Source organism: Pogonomyrmex barbatus, unplaced genomic scaffold (genome assembly GCF_055798465.1).
Source record: "Pogonomyrmex barbatus isolate J1 unplaced genomic scaffold, ASM5579846v1 scaffold19, whole genome shotgun sequence".
NCBI lineage: Eukaryota > Metazoa > Arthropoda > Insecta > Hymenoptera > Formicidae > Pogonomyrmex > Pogonomyrmex barbatus.
In genome coordinates this window covers 1,175,274-1,202,100 of record NW_028297115.1, presented here as the reverse complement: position 1 = coordinate 1,202,100, position 26,827 = coordinate 1,175,274, and the positions used below count along the sequence as shown (strand labels likewise).

At 37.2% G+C, this 26,827-nt stretch overlaps 1 protein-coding gene across 9 annotated transcripts in view; it reads left to right on the top strand.

Annotated features, from left to right (window-relative positions):
- Con (leucine rich repeat protein connectin) overlaps window positions 1-26,827 on the top strand; it is a 154,529-nt gene that overhangs the window by 114,259 nt on the left and 13,443 nt on the right. For 4 of the 9 annotated variants that reach the window (XM_089075525.1, XM_089075533.1, XM_089075530.1 and 1 more), the window contains one exon: window positions 8,952-9,003. The exons of the other annotated variants lie outside the window; for them this stretch is intronic. In XM_089075525.1, the coding sequence (XP_088931651.1) occupies window positions 8,952-9,003 (52 nt within the window). The remainder of the gene's footprint in view (window positions 1-8,951; window positions 9,004-26,827) is intronic. 9 annotated transcript variants of the gene reach the window in all.

The following is a 26,827-nucleotide window of genomic DNA, read 5'->3' as shown; positions in this document are numbered from 1 at the left end:
TAACGTAATTCCCTATAAAATGATGTAACTTTTATTTTGAAATTTAATTCTCAGTGGATATTTAACTCCTTTATAATTTAACTCATAAATTTTAACTCGTAAACGAGGTCATTTAGATTTTATATATATATATAATATATTCTTGGCGGTTAAATTGTATTAAAAGGCAATCTCAAAAATCACGATTCAATATATAGCTCTAAAAGTCAATTTAATATTTTGGATATATTCATGTTTTAGGAATTTTAAGAATTAAACTGGGATAATAAATATATACACGTATTGAATAAGAACTACACTCGACAAAATACAATAATGTAATAATATGCGCGGAAAGTGATTGAATTTAAATGATACAATAATATTCACAAATTGAGCATTTTTTGAAAAATTATTTAAAAACAAGAGTTTTTAGAGTTTTAATGGATTTAAGCAAGACAATTTTCGCTTCTCACTGAAAATGGATGGAATCAAGATCAACATTGTTAATTTAATAACGTAGATAGGAATTATTAATTTTGCCACTTTCTTTTTCTTTCTTTTTTCCTCATTTTGTCTTTATGACTTTGTATTTTTCTTTTTTATGATTTCCCGACCGAAGAAAAGGCAGCGAGATGGAAGGCTGCCGTGTTAACAGTGAATCGAGATGATATCTCGACGCGTGGCAAAAAAGCCACCGTGTCGCCGTTGGAATGGCGAAAAATTTGTCTCGGCACGTATGCAACATTGTTGCGTGCAGACCACCGTAATAGCGCAGCCGGAATTGCAAATATTCGTCCTACACCATTCTCACGAACCGCTTGTACTCCTCTGCCCCCCCCCTCTCTCTCTCTCTCTCTCTCTCTCTCTTTCTCTCTTCCTTCCCTTTTCTCCCTCTCGGCCTTCTTTTTCGGACAATTCTTAAGAAAGTTGATTCGTTCCTTTCTATTTTTCCATACCACAAAGTTCGTTCCTTTCTATTTTTCCATCGGGTTATAGCTAGCTTCATGCCATTCGCGACCAGTCGAAGGACTCTAGAATTCAAAAAGATATGAAATAGAATTGTATATTAAAATTTATATTAATTATATAAACGAGACGAGATTTAAAATTAATAATTTACCGATATTTACATTACATGGCAAGCTATATTAAATATCTCTGTTTTTTTTATGTTATTGCAATTCCATAGAATACGATATTGTATAATACGAATGCGTTTGAGAAAAATATTCTAATATTTAAGATTATTTTTCGTGTTTATATTTTTAAAATGTAGTTGTTCAATTAGGTAAGGTAAGGTTGAAAATGATTTGGTGCTACGTAATAATTATATCCTCAAGTTATAACACGGGAGAGATTAAATGGATTAAAGTACAGTAAGCAGACAGCATTAAATTTTCAACGTACAACGACAGTTATTCGCACAGCCAACACAGTTAGCCGACACAAAAGTGGGCACTTTACATGTCATTGTTGCGTAATTGAAATTAGCCCGGGCGGTGATTTTCGTCTCCAGATTTTCGTTGCGCGAATCGCCGAGCTCATTTGATCGCGAGCTTAAGCGCCGGATTTACATGGTAAAACGCCGAAGCGGAAGGACGTGACACGTGCTCGCGCTCCCGCCTTCGATCCGCGAATTTCCTCCGGCGAATAATCGTAGCGGAATACAAATGGCGGCGGCCTGCCGGCCGGCCGGCCAGTTATCCGTGCCAGGAAATTAACTCGATTGTTAACCCACATTCACGCACTCTGTATGAGAGATATAGCGATGCGCAGATACCGTCGGGCGTTATGGTTTCGGCGCGGAGTTATGGCTGGCTTTGTGACACGTTCGAATCTGAATCAATCGACCGCGAATGAAAACCGCACGAGATGATACTTATCGTGCGATCAACACGGATTACGTACAACATGGTTCTGCGGTCCGAGATGCGGTCACGATTTGCGAATCGCTTCACGGGGATGAGCACGCGGAAAAAAAAAATATTAGTGTATTAAATCAATATCGATTTTTCCCATATATAAGCAAGAATATTATAATCTTCTTAGAACAATTTTCTTGATTTGATTGAGATTGTATCGATTGCGAATATAGATATATTCTTATATTATAATCTTCGTATAGAAGATGTTGAGCTGAGCAAAAGTAATGTATTGTATCAAATAAATTCAATCAAAACTAAAATTTTTAAGAAGATTATATTTTTACTTATATGAGAATTATACAAGAAATTAACCTTGATTTAAAAGTTAATTTTTAGTTTTTCTATCTAACGTACACAGAAAAAATGGTTTTGCTTAAATATTTAAAAATTTGATATGAGATTCGAAAAAAATTTTATTAGGTCATCAAAATAATTACGTAGAGTGTTCGAATTGATTCAATTTCCTAGAATATGAAAAAAAAAAAAAATGTTTGCAATATTAAGCATCCTTACTTAATTATTTTTGATGATCCACCAAAATTATTTTCAGATTTTCAAATTTTAGAAAATCTTAGTCAAGTCAAAACGGATAATTTCAACAGAGAGAAAATTATCACTGATACAAAATTTATCAAAAAAAAAAAAAAAAAAAAGGTTGAAATTTAAAACCCGTAAAACTCAATTTACCCAATTTTGAAGCGTCTGCAATTAGTAAGATTTGAGTTTGAGGACACCTTGCATTATATAGTTGGGTTTATCGTCGTACACAAGTTTCATGAAATATTCAAGTCATTAGCAGAGTGGAGAACCCTATCGCATTATGCAGGCGGCGGGGAGTCATAAGTTTAAGATGTGTAAATCGCGCAAGCCTTTACGATGCTCTCTTCCAACGAGGTAGTAGCTCGACAGTAGATAGAGCTGTGCATTGTATTTGTCACGAAGGAGGCGGCGTAAGAAAGAAATATCGGCGGAGGTATGACCGTGGGCAAACAACGCATGCAAATTAGCCGCGAGACACGCTTGCTAAATTAGCCGCGAAACGTTCTTGAGGAAAGCACGAGCGGCCGATATTTCAATTTGCGAGCTTTTATCGTTGCATCGACCCCCGATATAACGACGTCATCCTTGGAAATTATGAATACCATTATGTATTCCTTCTCCTTTTCTTTTGTTATTTATTGCGCTCCGCGGCATTAAAGAAAAAACCGGTGGCGGCGGGGGGGGGAGGGGAGGAGCGAATTAAGTACATTTACGTCCTTTTAAATCTTATATTGATATTTAATATCATAATATTTTTAACTCCTCTTCCTCTTTCAAACCCGAACGATACAATTTCTGTCTTATATATATATATATATATTCCCTCCCCCCCTCCCCCCCATTTTATCCTTCAAACAGAAATTACAAATTCTAATATATTATAAATTATTATTATTAATCATAACATATTTTTACAATAGTTGTGATGACAAATTATTATCAGACGAATGATTTTGTCAAATAGCGGATAACGATAATGAATGAACCGCGCGTATCACTTTTTCCCGGCGTTTTAACATTTTGCAGCTGAACCCTCGATATCAGTTTATCGGTTCTGCGTTTCTGCGTTTGGAACAATTATAGCGGCAAAATGTAGCAACGACAACGCGCGCCGCTTCGCCGCGACCGAAATTGCGACCGCAAAATCACACATCTCGACGGAGGTTCTTCATTTCGCCCCGCGTGTTCGCGGCGATGCGCCGGGGGGGGGGGGGGGGTAGGTACGATACACCGAAACACCGCGAAACTTTGTCGTATAATTTCCCATAACTGAAGGGCGGAAAAACACGGTTCGCGATTCGGGCGGGTATAGAGATGAGAAAAAGCGCGCGGCCAATAATGAGGATTTATATCGCGCTGCGCGTTATCTCTCGCGCCTTATAATTACAACGAGGGTGTTGCCGCCACCCCCGGAAAGGATCACCGGCGCTCTCTCTCTCTCTCTCTCTCTCTCTCTCTCTCTCCACCGGCTCATACTTAACGTCGAAAGTCACGTGCCATCGCGCGACCGGAAAGATAAGCTACGTGCTCGCGCGCTTCGCGCGCGGAGGAACGGAAATTGTGCGTTTCTCGTATTCGGGGGGAGGGGAGGGGAGGGGCGAGAGCGAGGGGAGAACTGTGGACCAGTTTTCCCATCAGTTAAGTCATCTTGCATTTCGGAGTGATGCAGATGAGAGAAGTAATAATCCTCTTATTCGAGCGCGCGTCGGCGAGATAGATTGTGTGTCGCGTCGCGAAATAGAGCTTGATAACTGTCGCGCATGCGTGCATACGACGAACGCGGATTACTCGCTACGCTTCGCTCCGCTCCGCTTCGCGTTTTCGTATTGTCGGCGCGTCGCACCGATTCCGGGATCTTATCCCGTTGCATTTTTCATCGGCGCTACCTGCGTTCGGATTTTTGAGACTATCGGGCGAATTTTATTACAGGCTAAAACGATATACACCAAATTTTGATATATATATATATATATATATATAGGATGTTTCAAAAGTGGAGATCGATACAGCCCGTAACGCTTAGATTCGGTTCGTCTTATTTCTCTGGGTTTGAACTTCTCTAATTATTCCTGTCGATGTTTCTACTCCGAGATAGTTAAACTTCATAACCTGTTCGATGACCTTGTCGTTAACCACGCTTTCGAAATTTATTATCAAAATCAAAAGAGAAGATAGTCTTTAATAAGTTCATAATATAATTAAAGTCAAATAAAAATTACGGGCCGCTTTAACACTTATTCAGGACGCGCACCTCCTCATCTCTGTCAACGGAAAATAATTATATAAGACAGTTCGGATAGACAAAGATTGCTAAAATATAAAAAAAAAATTGCATTGTCATTATCGTCATATTATATAAATCATATATACATATTGATATAATAATTAATATAATAACCCCAACGAAATTATTTTCGTATTTGTATCTGATCATATTTTTACATTCTTTAACAAAAGTTTCTTCTCCATGTGAGAAATTGTAATTTAAAGGGTATTCAAAAACTTACCTGACCATTTATTAATATTGATTATCCTCGTTTAACGGCAATCGTGACAGTGTCTAATAAACGTTTAAAAAAAAAAAGTGACAGAGATTTGCGTGAAACTGCGACGCACGCTTCATAACACAAATCTGCATCGTCTCTTCCATATATCCGTTGCAATCTCATTACCTCCGTACGTAATTCTCGATGCAGATTTAGCTCGTGAATGACGTGAATCTGCGCACCGAAGGGTAAATAATCCCATTATCCAATCCGGGAAAAGAGATACTGCCGCTGCGGGAGGGAGAGATGAGGGATTTTACCACGGAAATCCGTAACGGAGAGCCTGCAACACGAGAGAACGGACGACGATACTCGCTTAAACAAGGAGCGAGAAAGAGAACGAAGAGCGACGGAGGGGGGGAGGTTGAGGCGGACGGAAGAGGGCTGAATTAGCGAGCTACGTAAATTAGGGGCGATCCTTTAGGCCCTTGTTTAATTTAGCGAGCCCCGGCGCCACGGCCAAGATACACACGTTTTACAGTACACCCTCTCTCGTACAACCCTGTTTGCACGAATTCATGTCAGTCTGGGTTATGTTGCATACATCCGGTCGCCATATTCCGGTGCCCTTCAAGAGACAGACAGTCTTGAGGACACCGTTGTGGTCGAAGTTGCTCGTTAAGTGACGTGAAAGTTTGTGTGTGTGTGTGTGTGTGTGTGTGTGTGTGTGTGTGTGTGTGTGTGTGTGAGAGAGAGAGAGAGAGAGAGAGAGAATGTTAATTCTCTGTTTATGGTTTATACTGAACGTTGTTTAATTATAATATTCGAAAGAGATTTATTAACAAAAAAAAATGTTACATAAATGTAGGAAATGAATATCGAGTATAATTGTATGATATTTTATTCCACTTTATTCAAGATGACATTATACAATGCGCGAGCTCTCGGAAATCGTCTTTCACTCTTAGCGGGCGATTTTGGAGTGTGTCGCGAATCTCGCAAAAATTCGCCGAATTCGATCGTGTCTTTTTTCGAGAAAATCTTCGCCAATCAAAGAAAAACACGAGTTTTCGATCATTACGAGAATATAATACGTGATCAGCTGTTTTCGATCAAAGCTGTTTGCTTCGGTTCGCGACATAAACACGTTTTTGCAAAAACAAATCTAACGATAGTTAAGAAGCGATACATTTATACACGCGGATACAATTATATTTAATTTACTAATTATATTTAATTAAATATGAAATTTTCGAATCGGATATTTTGTGCAATGTAATCATAAAATATTGTATGTGTGCGTCCGTGCGTGTACGCGTGCATACACGCGCATACATTTATATATATATATATATATATATATATATATATATATATATATTTTATGGGCAAAATATTTATAAGAATTAAAAAACATACACTATTTTTAAAGCAGTAGTTTACACATTTTTTTCTAAACACACATAATTTTTTATGGTTACCAAGTAAAATATTTTCGTGCTTCTACGTTGTGGTGAACTAATTTTATAATGCCAGTATCCTGAATTTTGCAGGAAAAAGCCAAAAGTAAAGGGGAAAGCATACGGTGATAGCGAAATGTTGCATTTTCTTAATCACATTTTTAAAGCGGTGTGTGAAAAGGAGAGAGAGAGAGCATTCGCAAAACGTGAAATGAAATATGATTTAGAGAAGAGAAAGAATTCTACGACGTTCGACGGAATATTTTCCCCGCATGTGAAAAGATTTTACAAATTATTTTGCGTATGCGCACGAGTAAAAAAGTAGACGGTGTCCGAGAATATAAACAGGAATATTGAATGTATTTTACGAATATTAACGCGCAGTCATCATTTTGCCAGCATGTAACATGAAAAAAGAGAATATCTTCATGCACGTTGCCGATGTGTCGCTGCTATTTTACGTTTGTTTCTTATTATTTGATCACAGGAAACACAAGAATCGTGTATTTATCTTTTAAAATTGTTTACAAATATAAGTTGAAAAGTTATTTTTTTGTCGGTTTGAACTTGTTTTTAAAACCCTTTTATACATTTTTTTAAATATCTTGTTTAACTAATGTTTTATTTGTTTAATTTTTTTTTATAATAATATTTTTTGTCTCTCTAAGGAAAAGTATTAAAACATCTAATAAGTTTCAACATGTTTGCGTGATTTGTTGCTTTATTGTTTATTTGTTTATCATAAAAATGTCTTTGGATTAATATATAAATTAATATATATAATTATAATATATTATAATTATAATTATAATATAAATATATAATATTAATATATAATTCAAAGATACATAAACTTTCAGATATATATATATATATATATATATATATATATATATATTGCTAAAACTAGAATAGGAAATAGAACATAACATAATGTAATATATAATTATATTAATGAGAAATATCATATTATTCATATCGGCTAAAATTATATTTTATTAGATAAAATTAAATCTCTAAAAGATATATTTTTAACATTTGTTGTTAAAAATTTACTGAATACATTTGAGACAAATTTATTAATAATAACAAAATTCGTTATTCTTGAAATAGGATGCACCTTGCAGATTTACATCGAAGTCTGGAACAACGTTTCTCAAACTAGTTTGAAATAAGCTAGATAATTTCGAAAAAGTGCAAGATAATACGAAGTTGTATTAAATCTATATTGAAATGGAAGTGAAGTACAAAGAATGATTCTTTCAAGAAATTGAAATAATAAAATGACAATGAACTAATAATTATTTGCCTTTATACCTTGCTATAAGACAATTATAGGCATTATTTAATCATTTTAATTTACATAATATAAGTATAATCATTTTTGCTCCTATCTATAATTATTTGCCAGGTGAAAGACATAAATGTTACCAAGCGAAATGTTTCGCGGCGACTTCAGTTCTTGAACATGAAATATGTACATTCAACTCTACTTTCTCTCTCTCTTTCTGGCCGTCTGGGATCTGAGGGTTTTACGAAGTCGTAAGTGCCTCGAAGTGAGAACAAAGCCACCGTCGCGTAAACTGTAAGCCGCCTGGACGGCAAACTTGTGAAATTGTTAAGCACCGGGACATGGACGGTCTTTCCGGCTGAAAGCTTCGCAAATCTGCCCGCTCGCGAAATTGCTTCCTTGGTCCACCGCCACCCGGTCGTCGTTAATATTCCTCCAATATTTTGCGCTGGGTGGTCGATGAGAGCGCTGTATAATGGACCTGAATGCGAACGAGACCACGGCTTCACGAGAAGAGCGGTGGGGGAGGGGGACCGTTTATGATTATCCAAATTATTTACCGACACTCAATTAACTTCAAGGTAATTCCGTGATGAAGGCGAAATACCGGCTACTTCCGTAAAACAGCGGACAGCAGAAGAATCAAGTCCTCAGACTTAATCGAAGTTTCCAACTTTAAAGACGTATTTCGAAGTTATTTTTTTTTTTTTTTTTTTTTTTTTTTTTACAACTTATTACATTAAACGGGAAACAGCATTAGAGATAATTTTCAAGAGTTCAAATTGCGTATCAGATTCAACATGTATAAATCGATGATTGGCGAATAACCGCGAGATTGAGAAAAGTCATTAAAGTTAAATTAACAGTGTCTTTTTCTTACAAATTGGTCGACACACGCACACACACACAAACACACATACAACAGAGAGAGAGTGAGAGGGGAGGGGGGGAAAGAGAGAGGGAAGGAGAGCAAAGTGCGCGCAACATACGCACACGCGCGCACACACACACACACACACACACACACACACACACACACACACACACACACACAAAACAGAGAGAGAGTGAGAGGGGAGGGGGGGAAAGAGAGAGGGAAGGAGAGCAAAGTGCGCGCAACATACACACACACACACACACACACACACACACACACACACATATACATGCATATCTTCTATGCCACATTAATTACTTAAAATATAAATATAAATATTTTTGTCTTTGATAGCCGTGAAAAACGTCAACGTTTTTTTTTTTTTTTTAGATTCTACAAAGGACACATATACGTTACATTAAAAAACATCGGATTTGTGTGCGTAAGTAATGAGCTTGCATAGAGCTTTTTTTTATACGTAACATAGAAATGCATATAGAGATAAATCCTAATGAAATATTAAATCACACATCTGCGCAGATGATTTGATATTATCTCCAACATTTCACGTGAAGATCCTCAATTTCGCTCATTCCGTTCCACACGCTTCGTTTTTAATTTCATGCCCGTTCGTTCCGTTGCATTTTTTCTCTTCGCCCTTTATATTCTTCATCTGCCGTTTTTTCCGCGATGTGGCGTCTCGGAAAAAATTATTTTACCTTTACACCCTACGTTTCACCTATAGAAAACCTTGACGGGCGGTTACCGCGGTTTGAAGTTGATAATTATTGCACAGAATAATGACGTCTATTGTGTATGTACTGTTTGCAATAATTATAAATGTGCACAGTTGTAAATATAAATGTGTGTAAAAATGTAAATAAATAAATCGGAAATTTTAATTGAAATCTTTTATCTCGCTCATATAGATTCTAATCTAAGTTTCTAACTTTTTGTCCTCTAGTCGTAAAGGCTGGATATGTTAAAAGACCCTGACAGAATTCTATATGTATCTCTGAGCAAATTTAAATCTGACATGTTTGAATATCACTACGAAATTTCGATTTTTTTTTTTTTTCATACATAATTTCCATCTTTTTAAATAATCTCATAATTTATGTGTTTTCTAAAAAATATAAATTTAAAACGTTGAGTGTACAGTGTAGTCTTTTAATTATGTTTAAAATTATGTTTATAAGAAAAGAGAAGAAATTTCTCTCTCTTTACGTAATGCTTTACAGATCTGAGCGTTAGAAAAATAAACTTATAATCTCGCAACTTGTTTTTTAAAAATATAAATTTAAAACGTTGCATAGCCTTTTGTAGCCTTTTAATTATGTTTAAAATTATGTTTATGAGAAAAGAGAAGAAATTTCTCTCTCTCTCTCTCTCTCTCTCTCTCTCTCTCTCTCTCTCTTCACGTAATGTTTTACAAATGCGGATCTAAGTGTTAAAAAAATTAACTTTTCAACATTCGCGCATGTAGTGTTTTCCAGCGTTTTGTCAGAAGACGTCGCCTCGCTCCTGCCTCGCTTCTAAATAGCGCAATTCATATCACGATCCTTGTGCACACGATTCAGAGAGAGAGAGAGAGAGAGAGAGAGAGAGAGAGAGAGAGACATAAGCGACAGACCGTTTGCGACGACCTGCGATGGCTGTAATTAAAGAAAAGGTCGGCATTTTAATTAAACCAATTCGGAATATATGTCGCGTGTACGCATGCACGCACGCACGCACGCACGCACACACGCACGCACGCTCGCTCTTACGCACGCGAGCGGACGTTTACACGCGTATCTACGCCGCGTTATCAAGAGATCTAATTGAAGCGGAAGAAGAAAGACGGTTCGCGCGACAGTTCTTCTGAAAACTCGTGCCACCGAGCAGACGGGGGGGGGGGGGAGGGGCACCTTTTAATTAAAAACAACTTGCCGCCGTCGACGGGACTTGGTCTTCGCATCGCGCGCGCGAGACGCGCCATTAATCGCTCGACCTGCAAACCTCTGCTCCCGCAAACTGCGCTCGGCTAATCCCGCGCTTTCGCGAATACGCTTACGACGTTTCCGTATGCAATGACCTAATGTATTATCTGATCGTATTTATGCAACATGCTCGTTATTACCCTACGTGCCGATCGAATAGCGATACGAAAACTGCCGGGTATCCCTGAAAGGGGTTTAACGCGCTCCTTTCTCGTTTATGCATTAATTATACTAATGCGACGACTCTGCTCGGCCCTGGCGTGAAGGACGTTTCCATAAAAAAAAAAAAAAAAGGAAAGAGATATCTCTCTCTCTCTCTCTCTCTCTCTCACCGCGCTCCCACTGTAATAATCTTTCCCGCCGTTTTCATATGCATTAACACGCACCACCTCGTTGCGAAGCGTGTTATTCGATACGCGGCGTGTCATATTCGCGCAACCATAACTGTCGCTAATTAGTCAGTTTCCATTCATACCAGAGTGGGCGAAGGTTAAATAATAGGTTCTCGAAGCTAATTTCGACGGGGAAAGAAGTTGGATTTAAGTTCTGAATATTCCAACGTTTCCGATTAAATGTTTTTACACGTGCTCGTAAGATCTTGTTTTTCTAACGCGATTGACGTTACATATTACGTGGTGTGTGTGTGTGTGTGTGTGTGTGTGTGTGTGTGTGTGTGTGTGTGTGTGTGTGTGTGTGTGTGTGTGTGTGTGTGTGTATGTATTTTTACACGTACACACGCGGTAAAGCAACATGACATATTTCTGCAGATCTAATCGCACGTTCTCGTTGCGTTGCTCGACGAGAATTCCGTTGATATTAATCCTGATATTAGAGTGACATTTAATTAAACGGCGCTTAATAATTTAATCTTTCGAACGTTCGCAATGGAGATCGCCTATTAACAGCGCGGACGCACTGGAGGCTTTAATTAAGTCTCTGGCGCACCTAAATTTTTAGCTATTTACTTTTGTTTTTTTTTTTTTTTTTTTTTTTCCATCTCGTGCACATTGTCTAAAACATTGTTGTAAAGCGGCGTGTAAAATTGATTAAAGAGGAAAGCCGGGTTTATTATATTCGCGCGGTTGCACGACCATTCTCTTCGTCCACTCACCATTTTGGTTCCTTCTCCATTTTCTCCACTTACTCCCCGGAAGTGTTTTATGTTTAACTGATTAACGTGACGCGTAATCGGTTTATTTTAGTTTAATTCAACTGTGGTGAAAATGCCCGGAGAAAGGATTTCCTCTGATTCACGTCGGGCAAATTTCGTATATATTTTGAAATGCTCCAAAGTTTTATCAAATTTAAAAGCACTTAAGAATTTCCCTTAAGAAAAATAGGAAAATTTTTCTCATATTATTCATTATTATGTATTTCCTTTTATTATTATTATTATTATTTTTTTTTTTTTTTAATACAACCAATTACCAATTAAGATGATAATAAGGAGTAAAATAAGCTTTCTCGTCATTTTTATAAAAGGGGGCGAATAAATATCGGGTTTCATACGTATACTTTGCGCGGAATAAAAAATGCGCAAATTTATTAGATGACCACGGGACTTTTCCGTGAATATTTATAGCAATTATATGTAGCAACTACACTTTCGATTAATTATTCCATTCGTTCAATCAAGTTTATTTTGCCTTAATTAAATTATCCGCGCGTCCCGCGAGAACGACGCGCGTAAATATCGGCTGCAGCCGTCGCGTTAGAAGCCTGTCGGTCGCTTTTATCGGCTGAATAAATAATTAGCCGTATTATCATCGCGGAGAAACGAACGGCTGCGTGCGATGAAAGGCGGCAAAAAAACCGTACGTGGCGGACGAAAAAAAAACCGACCGACCGACCGACCGATCGCCATTGTCTCGGGGGTTGCTTTTATTTTCCTTCCTCTCTCTCTCTCTCTTTCTCGCTCTATCTCTCCCTCGCTCTCTCTCTTCATTCCTTTTTCTATGCATCTCTCTTTTCACCGTCACGGTGGAGCCATTCAGCCGCAATTAGGATTATTTATTTATCGCGTTTGCAACGAAAGCCTCCGATGGGTCGAAGGATCTTCTTTTTCCCCCCTTTTCCTGCTATATCGGTTTGCATCGTCGGTTTACGCGAGCCATTTCAGCCGCAGGCGAGATTTTTGTTTCCGTTCGGATATATATATATATATATATATATATATATATATATATATATATATATAGATAGCTGGTTTCTTCCGCGGCGTTTAATTGTCTGCCAATTAAATCTGCGTTTCTCATCTGCGGTTCCCCTCGTTCAGTTTCGAGTCGAGAGGCGGATCACCCTGCGGATCCAATCCGTGGAAATTAGCAACGATAATAACACGAAGATGCGATAGTTTATTTATTTGCGATGATGAAAACGATATTTTTCATCCCCTTTTAATATTTTTTTTAACATTAGAAAACTTTATAACATTCTTAAGATTTCTACGTAATTTGTAATCATAATAATTGTAAAAAAAAATAATATCTAATATGGTACGTTCAAAGATTGAATGACTTTATGATGTAATCGGACACATATTAATGGTAAGGAATATTTTCTTAGCGATGCGATCGCCCCGATAACTTCTTAATCTCACATAAATATTTTTTGTAATCAAAATGCGATTAGAAAAATCTGAAAATAAATTGGAAGCTTGTGATGTGATGTGAAATAATATTTTTCAATCCAACATTTTAATATTTTTTAACATTAGAAAACTTTATAATATTCTATTTATAAGATTTCTAAAAAAATTTGTAATAATAATAATAATAATTGTTAAAATAAGAAAAAAATAATATCTAGTATGTTCAAAGACAATTTTATGATATAATCATCGAACACAAATCAATGATAAGAATTTTCCTTTAGCAATACCAAGTATGGATCGCTATAATAACTTTCTAATTTTACAATAACTTTTTATTAGCACAATAATAAGTGATAACTATGTCGCATAAAACATCCTTGATTAATAAGAAACTCACGTGCGAACGTTGATATCAAACCATGTTACAATTACTGAGAATTAAGATAACAAAAGCCTCGGTGAAACGCAATCTTCGATTGGCAGCAAGTCGGAAGTAAAAATATTTTTTTGTAGTAATGCAATTAGAAAAATTAAAAATAAATTCGAGCGACCATATAATAAGAGCTGGAACAATTCTGCGTTAATTTTCCACCGGCGATCTTCCATTCTGGGAAGTAAGTCAAATATTGTGAAAAGACTATTATTATTGTAATATTCGTGTGAAATAAATGTCTTCTTTATTTTAATAAATAAGTATCATCGTCTTACAGTGGAAAGAAAGGAAGAGGATTTATGCTTCTTTAGACAACATTTCTTTTCTATGATGCTTCTCAGAAAATCGAAAGGACAGCGATACGCGGTAATGGACCATTAATCTGTTGCCGACAGGCTGTTCCGATATTCAGGCGATCAGTCGAAAATGTGAAATGAGAGAAATAAGGCAGGAAGGAAATGTAAAGGGAAATAAAGAGAAGTGAAACTTTCCTTAAGTTTAAGCTTTTCACTCGAGCCAGTTCAATTTTATAAAAAAAAAAAAACGTTCGTTATATTCGATTTTAGTAAATCATTCCAATATGCTCTTTTTATTTAATTTTCCATTTGAAATTTTTTCCATTAAATGTGCATAATGGATTAATCGATATTACACGCGCTGTTTATCATTATGCCAAACAAATCTGCATAATCAGGCTAAATTATGATAAAAATAAGCGCGCGCGCGTCATATCATATATTTATTTTGTCGGTGACGAACTTTGAAAAGAAATTGAAAAAAAAAAAAAAAACATCTCTCTTGAGGAAAACATGTGCTGATAAGCAAGAACGAGTGAGAAGCAACGGAAAAGTTAATTTTGATGATCCTCGCAGTTCGTCAAATCGCTCGTAAAGCCGGCATGTGAAAGAGGCAAAGCTACGTGTCGGAATCTTGAAGAACGGCGAACCGAAGTACGCGGGAAGATTAATCGTCGGAGTTGCGCGGGATTAAAGCGAGCTTAATTTCGAAGCGAATCGCCGAGATCTAATCTCTCTCTCTCTCTCTCTCTCTCTCTCTAGTTGGCATCGTCGGGATATATCTTTCGTTGCATCGTATCGCGTTTCGTATATATATTTCACCTTAAACGCCGCTCCTCCCTCTCTCTCTCTCTCTCTCTCTCTCTCTCTCTCTCTCTCTCTCTCTCTCTCTCTCTGCTCGTAATATTATAGCTTGCGCGCGTATCTCCTCGTCATACTTATTAATCTTCTCCCCCTTTCTCCTTTTCTCTTACGTCCTCTCGCAGACGTTTACCTCTTTGTCACTGCGTATTATGGCGCAATTTGCAGATTCTACTCTTAATTGTCCCCGGCGAAAATTCCGCTGTATGCAGCCCTCCACCGGTTTTCGCCCTCGCTAAGTTGTAGATGAACCTTTCGCGGCTGTAATATATTCGACGATAATTTTGAGTTTGAAAAACAAAATGGGTTTATACTAATAATATTCAATTATAATTTTACAATTTTAGTGCACGATAACAACGAAATGAAAAATTACGTTGTGGGAGAATAATTTTTAAACTTTACTTAAGTAAACAATGAAAAACAAACAAACAAAAATATAAAAGATGGAAAGCTTATTGTTAGCTATAAATAAGTTATGTCTTAATTGCTTGTAGCAATTTCTTTCTATATATGTATAAATATTAAACTAAAAGGAAAATATATATTTTATAAAAACGTTAAGTTTTAAATTATATTTAACTTTATTAATTAGTTTGGATAGATTTACATTCTCAAATATAAATTCATCATTTTTCAATTAATTTTCCGTAACGAATTCTAGAATTGCTGTAAAAGGGAGCAAATGAATTGTCTGAATGTCGACAAATAAAACCATTAAAGAATATCTTATATCTTTTATAGCCTTAAGAAGATCCTAACAATTTAAAGCAGGGAACATCTTTCTTACTTGATGATAAAAGGAAAAAAAAAAAAAATTAAAAAATATAAGGAACATAATAAGATCCAATTTCTTACTGTCGTTACTTTTTTCACAGATGCAATAATATATCTGCAATGAGCAATTGCAATAAGATCTGCAAATCCTGCAATTTTTTTATAATAAAATCATATGATTTTCATCACAGAAACCGATTTCTTTTATCGTCTTACATATAAAAGTCTCAAAACAAAATTGTATATCAAAGAGCGAATACTTTATGAAATGTTTTATTGCATGTCACAGAATAAAGTATGAAATATCTCTCTAAGCCGTTCACTTTTTAATAATATTACCTTAATATTTTCATCGGAAGAAAGATTTACTTTTATCGTAAATGCTCTTTACCATAAGAGAGATGTATTTTTCGATACACCTTTGTTAGAGGACCATTTTTGTGATATAACACATAGAATATTCTATTTTCCCTTGAAACACAGATATATTTACGATAAATAATGCTGCTTAATAAAGCGTGCTTATGCTTACGCTTATAATTTTTTTTTACACGTGACAAGATTGATTTTTTTTTTTTGCAGATCCATAAACTTCGTCTGTCGCTTAAAGTAGTAAGCAATTTCAGTAAAATTGTTCATGATGACAATTATCGGGCATAATGAAATTTTGAATATTTAAATTAATGTGAAGAAATAAAATTACAAAAACGAAAAATTTATTTTAAATAAAACATTTGTTTAGGTAATACGTAAGCGATCTTAAGAAATTTGAAAACAGAATTTTGAAAGCTCTCGTTTCAAGTCTTACATTTACTAAGAGGGACGTTAGAAGTATAATAAGACTGTTCATTTTAACAGTACTTTCTTTCTTTCTTTCTGCATTTCCTTTCTGTATCTGACACAGAATAAGTGTGTATTCAAGCTTTGAGAAAAGGAGGAGAATAGGAGAAGATACATAGAGTGTTGAAAATACAACTAAAACGAACGGAGCTATTGTTATACCCGAATATATACTTTTATTTCGCGATATGAAGTAAATGTAGCATTCTTAACAAAAAATAAAGACGAAAAACTTTTAATAAAACACGATTAACCGTTAACAATACGATCGATCAGCAAATAAGAAAAACAATATCCGATTTATTGTGTAGCGTGATATATTTTTATTTAATTGTACAAATATATTTATTTACAAACAGTTATTGAATCAAAACTGATTCTTCTATTCTTTTAAAAGAGAATTACGCTTTTATTGATTTGTTATTTCTGAATCGACTTTTCTTTCTTTTAAGATAATAATAAAATATCTTTTTTATTCTCGATTTAGTATAAATATAAAAGTAATATATTATTTGAATATTCCTTTTATACATCAATTTGGTACTTAATTAATTGAACACTGTTCGATCATTCTCATACATTACACTTAAATTTAGTTACATTCTAACCAATCATTTTAATTATAGACGCTAATTACCTTTATAAATTACACATTGATTATTCTGATTATTTAAGTCTCTCTCTTTATTAATTTGGAAAAAAGATCACATATTGTCCATATTTTCTATATTGTCTCTCCTAAATGTTCGAGATGCGCTTTAGGCTTACTTAAAAAAAAAAAAAAAAACAAAAAGAAAAGAGAAAAAGAAAACGGAAGATGCAACAAAAGGGAATAGGGCGCCGCATTATGCGCGGAAGTTCGCCCAATAACCGTTCGTCTTGGCGAAATTACGGCGCCAAGGATGGCGTTATCTCGCCGCTCGCGACTTAAATCACGCGTCTCGCCCTCTCCTTCTTCTCCTTCCCCGCCCCTCCCCCCCCCCCTCTCTCCCATCCCATTTTTGTTCGGGAGTCCCTTAATTCCTCCTCGCGCGCAGGAATTACCGTCGCAGCCGTCGCTTCCGGTCTCTTCGGGGTTGTGCTGTCTTCAACCCCCCCCCCCTCCTCCCTCCCGCCCTCCCCCCCTCGCAGGAAATCCCGGCTGAAAGCCGCCGTCATAACCGGTCCAGGTTTACCTTAACGCAGGTCGCCTTCCTTCCTGGAATGCATCCTACGGGAATTAAATGCGCGAAATTAAATGCAGGGTGAGAACAACCCCCGGGCAACGGGCTGAGTCGCGGCTTTGCCGTCGTAACTCCCGAAACGAGCCCGGAATTGTAAATCATGTTTCCGAGCAAGCCGCGATGTAAGCCGCTTGTCTCATATTAGCGTTGATCGCAGGGATTTCTACTTGATTCTTGATTATTGATCCTTATCAGTAAAATTAGACAGAATGTGTGTGTGTGTGTGTGTGTGTGTGTGTGTGTGTGTGTGTGTGTGTGTGTGTGTGTGTGTGTGTGTGTGTGTGGGTGTCATTAATGAGGGACGTTTTCGCAGATGAGGAACGTTTTCTTAATCTAATTTCATTTAACCTAAATTTAATTTCTGAAGGCAGACCTGATTGATTTAATTTAGATAAAATTTTGACGTTGAGGTATCAACTTTTTAATAAGTCGCAATTGAAAATGTTAAATTGATAATGAATTGCTAAAATTCTCTAAATTGTTAAAACATGAGATAATTTTAAATTGAAATATGGATCGTACTCAGAGAAAAATAAGATATGATCAAGTCAATATTTTTTTTATATACGTTTATATGTGTGCACATTCTTATGTATTCTTTTAGGATATATATTCTACATTTATGGAATAACTGTATTTGATACATGCACATAATTGATATTGATGTAATATGTAGAAAAGAATGATGGTGCACCAGAAAGAAAGATGACTGTATCAAGTGATAATAAATAAATAAGTTGTGTTAAATTACGGTGAACAAATAGTTGATTTCAAGATTCAAATTTGACAGATCAGTTTTTGATGTACAGTTTAATTAAATTAATTCACCGGCGTGTTATTAGATCGAGCGTATTGTGTTTGGCGATTACAATAGATTCCAATTAATTATGAAATGCTTATTGCGATTTGACGTAACTTGAACTAGTTTTCGAATAGGATTAATTTTGTGACCATTTGACGTTTACGCCAATTTAATCTATTAATAGATGATAATGAATACTCCAATCCCTCCTTTATTGCGTTATTGTAATATTACAATATTCCGTTTGACGCGTGAAAATAAGACTTTTGCCGGTGGAAATTGAGATGGATTGGACACCGAACGAAAGAAAAATAAAAACCTGTAACTAAAAAAGCAGAACATTTTTTTTTCTCTTATGAAGTCTTCTTTCATAAATATCATGAATTTGTATAAATTTATTAAATTTTAATCAAGTTCTGTGGATTTCAATTAAAATATTTTTGCCTTTGATTAAATTATTTAGATTTTAATAAGAAATAGTTGGCGTTAAGATGTTAATATTTCCGGCGCGGTTAACGCGTTGGTTTTCGCAAAAGTGACTTTTTTTTTTTTTTTTTTTTTTTATAAGAAGTAATGAAAAAGAATCAGAGTGTGATGCGATCATTTCACCGTGAAATAAGTTTAACTACTCGCATCGCTGCGCACAACAAACGATAGGGAAGTAATGTCTTTCTGGCGAAGGAAAGTCCCGAGTTTCAAATCCAAAAGAATCGAGAAAAGAGCTATTTCTTGGGAGTTGTTGAAGATTATCGGGTTTGGTACAAAGATACTGTTTACAGGTTCGCGCAATCCATAAGTAGCCACACCGCTATCGTGCTCCAATCGAAAATAAAATAAAGGAACTGTGTGCTCTGTGTTCTCTGTAGAAACGAATGTTTCTGTGAAAGGATTTTCTTTGCTTCTCCTGTATGTATTGATGGGAGAAACTTTTTTATTTTTTTTGGTCTTAATTCTAGAGAAGAAATAAATTTAATTAGATTTCTGTGCGAGATCCTTAAACTTTAATTTTTATAAATAATTAATGATTATGACATGATCTTTGTAAAAGAAGTAGAAAGAAGTGCAAAGAGAAGTGTGACGAAAAATAAGGAAAATGAAGACAAGAAAAAAATTACTATTTTATTTTTACGATTTTCAATATGATTCTGATCTTTTATCTTTCTAAATGGTCTGTATTGTGATTTTAAAAAATGTTAGTGGTTAAAATAAAATTTAGCTTATTGAATTGAACTAGAAAAAAGTTTTTGTAAAGGTTAAATATTTTTTTTTTTTTTTTTTTTTTTTTGTTGAAATAACATTAAAGTGATTTTATTTTTATAAATTGTTACAAGATCCTAACAATTGCAAAAGCAATATTTTAAAAATTCCTGATGAGAAAATACGTTCGTATAACATGAATATGTAGTGAAATAAGTGAAAGGCAATTGAATTTCTATTAACGTTATTTATCATAAGTCGCTATTAGGGAATACATAAGCATTTATTTTCCCATCTTAAAAGAAAAAAAAAAAAAAAGAAAAGAGGAAGGAAATTTCTTTCGATAACGTATAATATTAACTGCACGATCTTCTGCAGAACGATTCGATATACACACCGGGAAACGTATCCGGAACCAATATCGGGCTTCGCTAGTTTCCCCGAGAAATATGGAAAAATTACTTCTGCCGGAAGAGGCGAAGTTTGGTTTGATTTCCCCCCCCTTTTTTTTTTTTTTTTTTTTTTTCTATTCACGTAAACGCAACATACCTTTTAGAAGACATGAATTTGGAAGACATGTATGCATTACCGCCGATAGCAGAATTCAGTAATTCGCGAAATGACAGCGAACAGATTGCGGGAGAACAAATTTTTTTATGAGGCATCTCTTTTTTCCTTTCTCGTCGTAAAATGAATATAATATCGCGTACAACAGCGGCATAAAATGAGATTATCTGTTAAAATAATTTTGCAGGATAATCCTTTTTTTTTTTTTTTGATCGATTAATATTGAATAAATATCGCATTTCGCAAGCATAATCTCTTTATTAGCGAGGTATCTCTTCTATGAAAAGTATATTATTTATGTATAACATATTAATATCATCCATTATAATAATTTTAATATTAGAACGGCCATTTATTATCAATTTGTTAATGTGCAGTTAATAATGAAGTCAAATAAATTAATTATAATCATTTATTTTGTTGTTATTTTATAAATTCCATTTTGTTAGATGCAATGACTACGAAGTTGGCCAAAGATTTTAATTGTTGAATAATAATAATAATAATAATAATTATTATTATTATTATTATTATTATTATTATTATATTCTTATTATAATCATTATTATTGTTCCATTTAAACTACTTTGCTGTAATGCTTTTATCGCGGTTTTTACATTAATGTAAGATATTACATATGTATGTTTGAATATATTTTCGAGGCTCTGAAAAATTCAGGTTTCATTCGCTTAGGCAGCACTCTGTGGCAGAGAGATCGATTTATGCGGCCTTTCTTCTGGTGCAGCGAAACGCGGCCTAGGGTCGTCCTCGGGGAACGTGGAGTAAGTAGTCCGGACCTACCCTAAAAAAGCAGGCCGAATTTCCAACAAAGGTGCGAGCATGTGTACAGATGGGATGCTGAGGAATTGGAGAAAGATTCGGTTCGCGGAACACGATTGGTGGTCCGGATCGTATTTCAGTGCCTCGGTAAATTTGGCCGCGATTCGATTCCATTAACCAGTGAAGTGTAATGATAAATTATATATTTGACAAGGCCGATTTTTGTCAAAAATCTTTAAATCTTTAAATCCGTACGCACGATACGCTTGTTGTTAATTTGTGCACGTGATGCGCTTGTTTTGGCAACTTGGCGCGCGATACACTTTTCTTTGATTTCGAGTCAAAGATAAGGGTAATTATCTTAAAAAAAAAAAAAAAACATGAGGACCCTCTTTTTCCAAGGCCCTCTCAAAACTCTTTTATAATTCGCATTTTTAATTCTTTTACGGGACGACGCGGACTTGCGATAAAAATTGAAGGAAACGTGGGAAAATTTGATTTCTTAAAATGAATCAAAAGATTGATGATAAAAGGAATCGTTCGATAGCTTTTATATACGTGGGTCTACGTGCACCAGCATAAAATTTGTGAGAAAAAGTAAAAAAATCTCTCTTACAGCGACGATAGTTTTATTACAATAAAAAAAAACTGTCGCAACGAAAACGTTCTTTTCTTCAATTCTTGTATCCGAAACCTAGTATCCGTCTTCGCCGATTCGTTTGCAATGTAAATTAAATTGCAGGTGTTTATTTTTAAGTTTTCTCAAGTCTGAGTATAAAACGGTCGGCGAAATTTCTTTTAGGATCGGTATTGTCACCGATCCCAAATGTACTTTCAAAGCATTACGGTTAAGTTCTCTCTATATTGCGTTTCTGGCAATCGTCCCCGTGCTAAAAATTCCGACCCGTACTGGCCACTACATCATCGTCTTGTTGCTGTATTTTACGGCAATAAGAGTTCGACCTCTGGACCAGCTCTCTCTCTCTCTCTCTCTCTCTCTCTCTCTCTCTCTCTCTCTCTCTCGACCAGCACCTCCTGATATATTTGATATACGACTGAAAGGAAAATATCGCACACATACACACATGTACACGTATATACGTTCACATACTCGTACTCTTCTCATTGATGTACATCACGGCAGACCTGGACATTTTACGTGCAATAACATTAATATTTTACAACGTAAAATTCACTTGATTGAAAGATTCTCTAATCCAATTTTATATATATATATATGAATATTTTATACTCTCTTGTTTAATTTTAAAATTATTCGTATTTTAATTCAAGTTGATTGATCCTTGACGATCTTTTTGTTGAACAGATGATTGAAAAGCTTTGTCAATTGTTAATTTCAAATCTTCAAACATTTAAAATAAACTTGTCATTGTCTTTTAGCGTCAGTTTTGCATTTTCGAAAATTTGACGGTGTCGAAATAAATAATACAGAGAAAAATGAAAGGTAATATTGAGTATATCGATTTTTCAAATTTGCAATATTTTACTATTAAAGTGAGGAATAACATTTTGCGATTTTGCTCTGTCGCAATGTTGAAATGAAATTGATTTATTGTCGCCTACACGAAAATAAAATTAGGAATTCGAGCTGTCGCTTTCCGCGTGACGCAGAAAAGCTCTAATTTTCTCGGATTCGCGACCGTCGGACAAACCTCTGGCCTCTTTTCGAGGACGAAATGAATGAAATACGAGAGCCGAAAGTTTCCTGCTGTAAGAATCAAGTGAATGGGCGTCACTTCATCGGAGGGACGGACACGCGTCCCGACGTCGACGTCGGCGTCGCGGAGCTTTCACTTGCCGAGCGGGCGTGCGATCTAATTAAATGGCGTTGGCGACTCGGTGAATTAAGGAGAGAAGGAGGGAAGTCTCCCCGTACTAATGAGGCGCTGTTAATAAAACTCCTCTAAAAAGCTCGCTAATTCATAAGCACGAGACGCAACATTTTGGCCAATCGTATTAATATCAGCAGTAGAAAATTGCAATGAGAATGTAGTCTAAATTTTTCAGAGATTTCTAATATTTTTCTGCTCTCGCCTCTCTGGCTCCTAAATCTGCAGCTTAATAAATTTTCGATTAGTTTTGACGAGAGATATGTGCAAAGATGTGAGAGAAAAGATGAAACTTTCCTATTCATAACAAGTTTCTATTTTCCTTTTTGCGCGAGGTAGAAAATTGTTCTTCCAGAAAACCACTAACCCTCTCGATCACTCCGGTGTTTGAATTCTGACGCCATAACGGCTCGAGTTCTCGCCCATATTTGCTTTCTCGATCGAAGAAGGGCTCGTCATACGCCCTGGCACGTCAAACTATACATCCAGTCCAGGTGCCTTCGGTATCCCCCTCTCGATAAACGAACTGCCTTTACGGCCGCTCTCGACATACGCCATTATCGATAAGGGCGTTCTCGATTTTTTCTCAGCTACCATCGTTCTCTCTGCTTTCTTCCGCGATGTGCGGTAAAAAACACGAAGCTCGAAAAGGGGTCGATGAGGTGCAGAGGCGGCATCGTCCTCGTCGTCTTCGTCGTCTTCGTCGTCTTCGTCGTCTTCGTCGTCTTCGTCGTTGGCGGCGGAGGCGGCGGCATTGTCATAAAATATACGAGCTTAATTCTCATATCGATATAGTATTTGGTCAATTTTTCGAGAGACGATTTTACGAAATTGCGAGCTTCCGTCCGTGAAATCACTCCCGGGGTCGGCGCACACGTTCGAGGGATCGATTTCTTCGTTCTTCCCTTCGGGCCGGAAGAGCCCGACGCGGTAGAAACGAATCCGAAGGAAAGGCTTCTACTTCTAACGCGTCGTTATCTGTAAGCTTATGCAAATGTCTAGCAGTTTGCCACGAGGGGGATTTGCATACACTAGCTAGATTCCCTCCCCCTTCTCTTTACCCCCCCCCCTCCCCCCCGCCGCACTCCGGGCCCCCGATCTATGTTAGGATCATGTCTAGGCATAATCTTAAGAAGCTCCCGCCGCGCAGTTATACAGTGGTTTCTCTCCCCAAGACCATGGTCACGTGATAGACGGGGTGCACCCCCTTCCCCTCCCCCCCTCTCGCCGTCGTCTTTCGGTCGTCTTTCTCTTCTTTTCCTTTTTATTTGCGTCCGAGCGTTCCGAAAATGTACCGCGTCCTTCTTTTGCATAAAGTGCGGACGTACGGCCTGTAATAAAGCTCGAATCGCGCCGTCATTCATTAGCATAAAAGCACGATACGCGCGCGCTTCGATCGAACGAAACGGGAGAGGGGGGAGGAGTGGCCAGGCGAGGGGAGGGGGGGAGAGGGGGCCCTCATTGCCACAGGCGACTTCTCAATATTCGGATGCGCGATGTAATACGGGACGTGTTCGAGGGGCTCTTGATATACTTGAATTATACATCGTGATATCTCTATTGGAAAAATCTGTCGCGTATGAATTGCTAAAATCGTCCGCCGATCGAATTATATTAATTCGGCGAATCGGCGGCCGGATGTAATTAGCATAATGGAATCGTGCTTATGCGCGCGCCCGAGAAATAGCCCGAGTCAATTCCCGTAACGCATCGCTACACCGCGAGAATTTTCCGATTGCACCGCGTTTCGACGTTGATTGGATGCCATCCTTTGCGAATCTCTCTCTCTCTCCCTCTCCCTCCCCCCCCCCTCCCCCCACCCCCCTCACGATCGTGAATTCATCGGTGAATAATACGGTATCCGTGCGCTTTTAATTAAACTTATTAAGCCGTTTTAATTTGCATTGTATTAGCGTATTGCTGTTGCGCGAGCTTAAAATATCTTTAGTGGCTCTAAAGCGGCTTTAAAGTGGCTTTTTAGCGGTAAATTAATAAAATTGTAGCTTAATTGAAGCCCCCCCCCCCCTCCCCCTCCCCGCATTTATTCCAACGAGCTTTAGTAGCTTATTTAAATGCGGTAATGCATTTAAATTGTCCTCCATCTCTACCTATGGTAACAGGTATCAAAAGGTGGTTCACGGTGGTTGATGAACGCCAACCGCCGCCCCCTTCCTCCCCCCCCTCTCCCCACCCTCCTCGCGTTCTCGTGCTGTGCAAAAAGAAATCCGAGAAATCAGACAAATTGCTCGTTACCCCGAAACGTCGTCGAGCGCGTAACATTTCACGTCATTTCCGACGTGGGATAAGAGGGGGCGCATAATTTAACATGTTGGAAATGTTACAATAGGCGAATCGGAAAAGGGAGGAGGGGGGTGGAGACGGGGTGGCCGGAGGAGATTGCCACGAGCGGGGGGAGAGGGGGAGGGGGGAGGGGGGGATTAAATTCGTCTCGGTGCGTTCTACTCGCCCTAACTTTCCGGGATAAACAACTCGTGTGCGCCTCGCGCGAGCACACGAGCGCACGAGCGCACGATTCTCTCTCTCACAGTTTCGCGGCTTGAATTCCATCAAGGCGCAATTAGCATACAGCAACGGAGTGCCGTGTGTGACGTGTAAGAGGCGCCGAATGGACCGCGGCGGTGTCGCGGATAATTTTCGCGGTGCGACGTATGGGGCAATCGCGTCGTGTCGAAACTTCGGCCAGTTGCGAAGTTATATTAAACGTTCCCAGTTCCCGGGGTGGGCGGCATATTCATATGTTCCGCCTCCCCCCCTCCCCCCCCCCCCCGTTGACGTCGCGGACATCGCGCCCTTTGTAGCGGCGAGTGCCAGTTTCGCGCCAGTTGTTATTATTTGTGATCCGGTATATGTCGCTTTATACTGCGAAATTATCCCGCGGGATGGAAGGGGGGAAAGGGTGGAAGTGGGAAGAAGGAGGAGACGTGCGGAGGAAGGGAGAAAAGATGTAGTGAGGGAGAAAAAATTAGGGGGTTGCCACAACAGAATAATAATTTTTTACCTATCTATATATATATAAAAGGGTTACAGGAGTTACACAAGTACTCTGGAAGTTATCTATATGGTTGTTGTTACAATCGCAATGGTTATTTCCAACTCCTGTAAACTAATAGTAACTTAAAAATAGTAATTTTTAAAATTTTATTCTGGATGTTAGCTTTGATGAAAATAAGGAATGGAACTCTCGGATTCTACGCTTTGAAGATAAAGCTTTTGCAAACTTTATTCCATAGCTATCCACGATCGTATCAACAATAATGTGCACGATAAACATCACAATATGACTTTATTTTATATGAAAATTCTTCGCAAGTTGGTGGTGATCTATTTTGTAACTGTAATGGAACTGAATTCTCAGTGTGCTGTACCCTACAAATATCTCGTATAGATCTCTCAATTATACTATTTGTTCTGCAGACCACATTAGAAAGGGAACAATAATTCTTCGGTTAAGGCAACCGTATTACGATATAATATTATATCAGAACCGTATAAATAAACATATCTTAACAGTTCAATATAATATAAACAGTTCGATATAACTTGAATCCAATCCACACATGTCTCTTTTTCAATCATAAAAAATATTGTTGCAGCAATGCCAACTTTTTGCACGTACGTTATCAGTTATAGAATGCATGCATGTCCAATTTCTACAAAATGGATAAAGAAAGCTGTACGTAGTTGTCTAAAAAAAAAAAAAAAAAGAAAAGAATAAAAAAAGAAAGAAACGTTACATAGAATAGTGAAAAGTGGTGTTGCTTAAGGAAAGAGACTCCACGGTTATAAAGAACCGTCTTATTCTTGTTAAAACGCTAACAAAAGTAGCGCGTATCATTGCGTTTTGGTTGGTGCGACTATCACCATCGTATAAAGGGGCTCAACTTCACAAAGTAGCGGCAACTCCGTAGCCGTACCCGGAGTCGAAATTAAATGCAAATATTGCAAAGTCGAGACAACGCCGCGCAAAGTCTGGACCTGCACCTGCCTTTAACGCAACATGCGGCGGCGCCTTGCCAAGACGAGTTTCGCTCGCAATCGGAAATA